This window comes from Urocampus carinirostris, chromosome 16, assembly GCF_059441175.1.
Source record: "Urocampus carinirostris isolate Australia breed hairy pipefish chromosome 16, RoL_Ucar_1.0, whole genome shotgun sequence".
Classification (NCBI taxonomy): domain Eukaryota; kingdom Metazoa; phylum Chordata; class Actinopteri; order Syngnathiformes; family Syngnathidae; genus Urocampus; species Urocampus carinirostris.
In genome coordinates this window covers 24,667,528-24,671,269 of record NC_142364.1, presented here as the reverse complement: position 1 = coordinate 24,671,269, position 3,742 = coordinate 24,667,528, and the positions used below count along the sequence as shown (strand labels likewise).

At 42.1% G+C, this 3,742-nt stretch overlaps 1 protein-coding gene across 1 annotated transcript; it reads left to right on the top strand.

Moving 5' to 3' along the window:
- Positions 1–1,815: 1,815 nt before the first annotated feature.
- On the top strand, positions 1,816–3,469 carry foxd1 (forkhead box D1). Its single transcript, XM_088355998.1, has one exon. It carries the CDS (start codon positions 2,057–2,059, stop codon positions 2,936–2,938), a length of 882 nt encoding a protein of 293 aa, XP_088212124.1. The 5' UTR covers positions 1,816–2,056; the 3' UTR covers positions 2,939–3,469.
- The last annotated feature ends 273 nt before the right edge of the window (positions 3,470–3,742 follow it).

Below are 3,742 nucleotides of genomic sequence, written 5' to 3'. Positions count from 1 at the left end.
TGTAGGTTGTACATGTTTTCATTTTTCAACTCCTTTTTTCTTTTCTATTTTTTATTAGTAAGGGGAATTAATTTAATTTAAAAATTTAACACAATTTGTTGTTGTTCTATTTCTCCCTTTGGAACATATTTATGTTTCAGTCGGTGTATCAAAATGTTAGTTATTTCATATTGTTTTTAATAAATTAAACATGATAGTTGTTTCATTACCTCAATAAATACTTAAACTAGCCGCCCTTGTTGAAATGATGACTGCAGTTTCGTTTTTAAATTGACTAGAACAGAATAAAATAGAATAAGTCGTTATTCTTATTAATGACAATGTGAACGTTTTTTGCAACGAGATTATACGCGGGACTCTGGGATAAATATGTAATAAAAACTTTAAAGAGAAAACATAAGATAAAAATAATTTCAGGATAAATAGGCAAACCTATTTACAAATCTATTTCAAGGCACTGTTTCCACTTAGCCGCACACTGACGTACACATATACATCAAAATTGTATAGACTATGTACTGTACATAGTTTTTTCCTTTCTGTGTGTTTGATATTATTGTTGTGGTATCGTTGTTTTAAACTTATTTTATCAACATTTACACCCGGGTTGCAAAGTAAATTTCATATGCAGTTTTATGTTAATGACAACAAAGACTAACTTAAATCTTGAAAATAAATATAGAATTCATTTATTTATATGTTGAAGAATTGTATTTTTATTCAAATATGTTGAATATTTTTTCCTTAAGGGGAAACGGCTAGAATATATCTATATATATATATATAATATATATACATAATAATATATCATAAAACATTTAAAATAATATTGGATTAAACCATGTGTAGGTGTTTTTGTTTTTTAGGGATTGCAGAACGTTGTAATTATAATTTAGCAGCTTGTTAATTAAAACTCTTGTTTTTTAAAAGTCTATTTCATACTTGTCAACTTCAGCCATGCAATTGCTCCCCTTATTACTGATTAAAATTCCCGTTATTAAGGTATAATAAACCTTACAAACACAATGCAGCAAGACAGACTGCGTAAGATAAAAACAAAGATAATTTGTGCAAACGAGTTTGGTTTACCAAAATTAAATAACCCTAACAATTCTTTCAGAATCTTTCTTACTCCCCCCCCTCCCCACAGTAGTAAAGACAGTGTTGCTTACTATACGCATTAGGATATTTTGACACAAGGGTCTCTAACGTGGTGCCTGCGGGCACCAAAGTGCCGCCTAAGAACCACTGAGGTGCCCGTGGACAGGTTCATAAATGAGCGCAAACGTGCTGGGTACTTGTTATTTTATAGTTGTTGACTTGAGTCTTTTTTATCCTACTTCCAAAAATTAACCTGGTAATAACATAGTAACAACATAGTAATAACATTATAAGTTGTTATTTTAGAAATGCATATCAAACTGGGTGCTTTTTGGGCTAATTAGTTACAAAAAGTAGCTCTCGACTTGAAAACGGATGGAGTCCATTGATTTAAAGCATTTTCCCCGTACAAAAATTGTTATACGGTTGACACCAACTTAAATGATCAAATAAATTTATAATACGGGAAAACCATAAGTTGACAGGTATGATATGATAAGGGTCGATGCTAGCTGCCGTTGCATATGTGCACATGTGACAAACAGGGTTCCAGTAGTTCTATAAATCTTATTCTTATTCTTTTTGTTTGATTAATGGAAAAATAATTAAGTGAACCTTTTCTCGGTTGCGTCTTTTGCTCGGCCCGCGTGACGCGCAAATCACGTGACAGTCGGGCCGGTATAAATAGTGGCGGGCGTACCGCCCCCTCCCGGATTCACTTCGGGCCATCGCGTGGCGTTTACTGGCCTGGCCCGGCAACGGACGCCGACCCGCCTGGGAGCCTATCCGGACATATAGCAGGCAAAGGGGAGAAAAAGAAAAAAAAAAGTGGCTCCCGTTTTCTGCCCCCTCCTCCTCCCTCCTCCTCCTCGCGTGAGCCTCGTCGCGGGAGGGGGGCACGGCGGCGCTTCCCCATCCGGCCTCGGCGGACGCGGCCGGGCGTAAGAGGCGAGCCATGACTTTGAGCTCCGAGATGTCGGCGGAAGAAACCGACATCGACGTGGTGGGCGAGGGGGAGGAGGCCGAGCGTGGACGCAGCGGCGGCTCCCCTCCGTCGCAGCCTCCTCATCCCCAACCGCATCCCTCCGACGCCTACAAGCCAGCGTCGGCGCCTGGCAAGAACCCCCTGGTAAAGCCGCCTTATTCCTACATCGCCTTGATCACCATGGCCATCCTCCAAAGCCCCAAGAAGCGGCTGACCCTCAGCGAGATCTGCGACTTCATCAGCAACCGCTTTCCCTACTATCGCGAGAAGTTCCCCGCCTGGCAGAACTCCATCCGCCACAACTTGTCCCTCAACGACTGCTTCGTGAAGATCCCGCGGGAACCCGGCAACCCGGGCAAGGGAAACTATTGGACGCTGGACCCAGAGTCTGCGGACATGTTCGACAACGGCAGTTTCCTCCGACGGAGGAAGCGGTTCAAGCGGCAGCAGACGCAGGAGTTGCTTCGGGACCACGGCGGTGGTTTCCTCCCGGCTTATGGCTACGCGGGCTACGGTTGCTGGAGTCCCCAGCTGCAGTCCTACCACACGCACTCGGCTCTTCTGGCCTTTCAGCAACAGCAGTCGGCCCGGCACGGAGGCACCGCGCTCCCCGCTGCTTCTATGCTGCCCTCCGCGGAGCGTCCCCGGGGTCGTTTCTACCCGCAGCTCGGCGTCGGGCCGCAGAGCTCGCAAAAGGCGCACCGCTCGCCTTTCTCCATCGAGAGCATCATCGGAGGAGGAGGCTCGCCGAGCCCCTCCAGGACTCCCCCCGTGGTGGTGCCGGTGATGGGCGCCGCCTCGCTCTCGGCTGTCTTGCATCCGCTGGAGAACTTCACCGCCGGCGGCTGCTAAAAGATACTAAAACGAACGAAAAAAAACAAACAAACAAAAAAAGCACACACGCACACACAAAAACAACCCCGCTCAGTCAAAGGTAGGAGGATTATTTTTGTATGTTTATCGCGGCGCGTGGAGCGTTTGGGATGCGCGTTCACGAAATGATATTTAACGTTCCCATTCTTATTCCGGGAGCTTGAAAATCAGGATGTTTGGACTTGTATTCTCCAGCCACAATCTCAGGACGAATTGCTATAAATGATCACGTGTTGCTTTTGAAAAAAAAAAAAATAATAATAATGTATTAATGTGTCAAACACGTTTCTTTTTACTATTATTATTATTCATAATATGAATAGTTTTGCCAATTTGAACAGTTTTTTTGATTTTAAACTTTGTAATAAATAATGCAGAGTCTTAAAAAATCATTTATAACATGCAGTCTGTGTTTATTTGTGAAAAGAAATAAATAATGTACATTTTTTTGGAGGGGGGTACGACGAAATGTAAATGAAGTGTGATATTTTTACACAGTTTGTTTTTACAAGGAGAATAAATTCTGTTTTGAACAAAATAATCTACGAGGGTAAATACTTTTTTTCGTCTTTGTTTAGGGTTCATGCTTTATATGGCGGATTATTTGGATTTATAGCTGCCCTTCGTGTTAAATATGTTCGTTCATATTTACCACCGTTCAAAAAGTTTGGGGTTACCCTGACCATTTTTTTTAAATCTTGTCACGGTAACCTCAAGCTTTATAAATCACACGAGTTGCAAATAAATGGAAATTATAGTCTAGCCATAGAAGTTAGAAAAAAT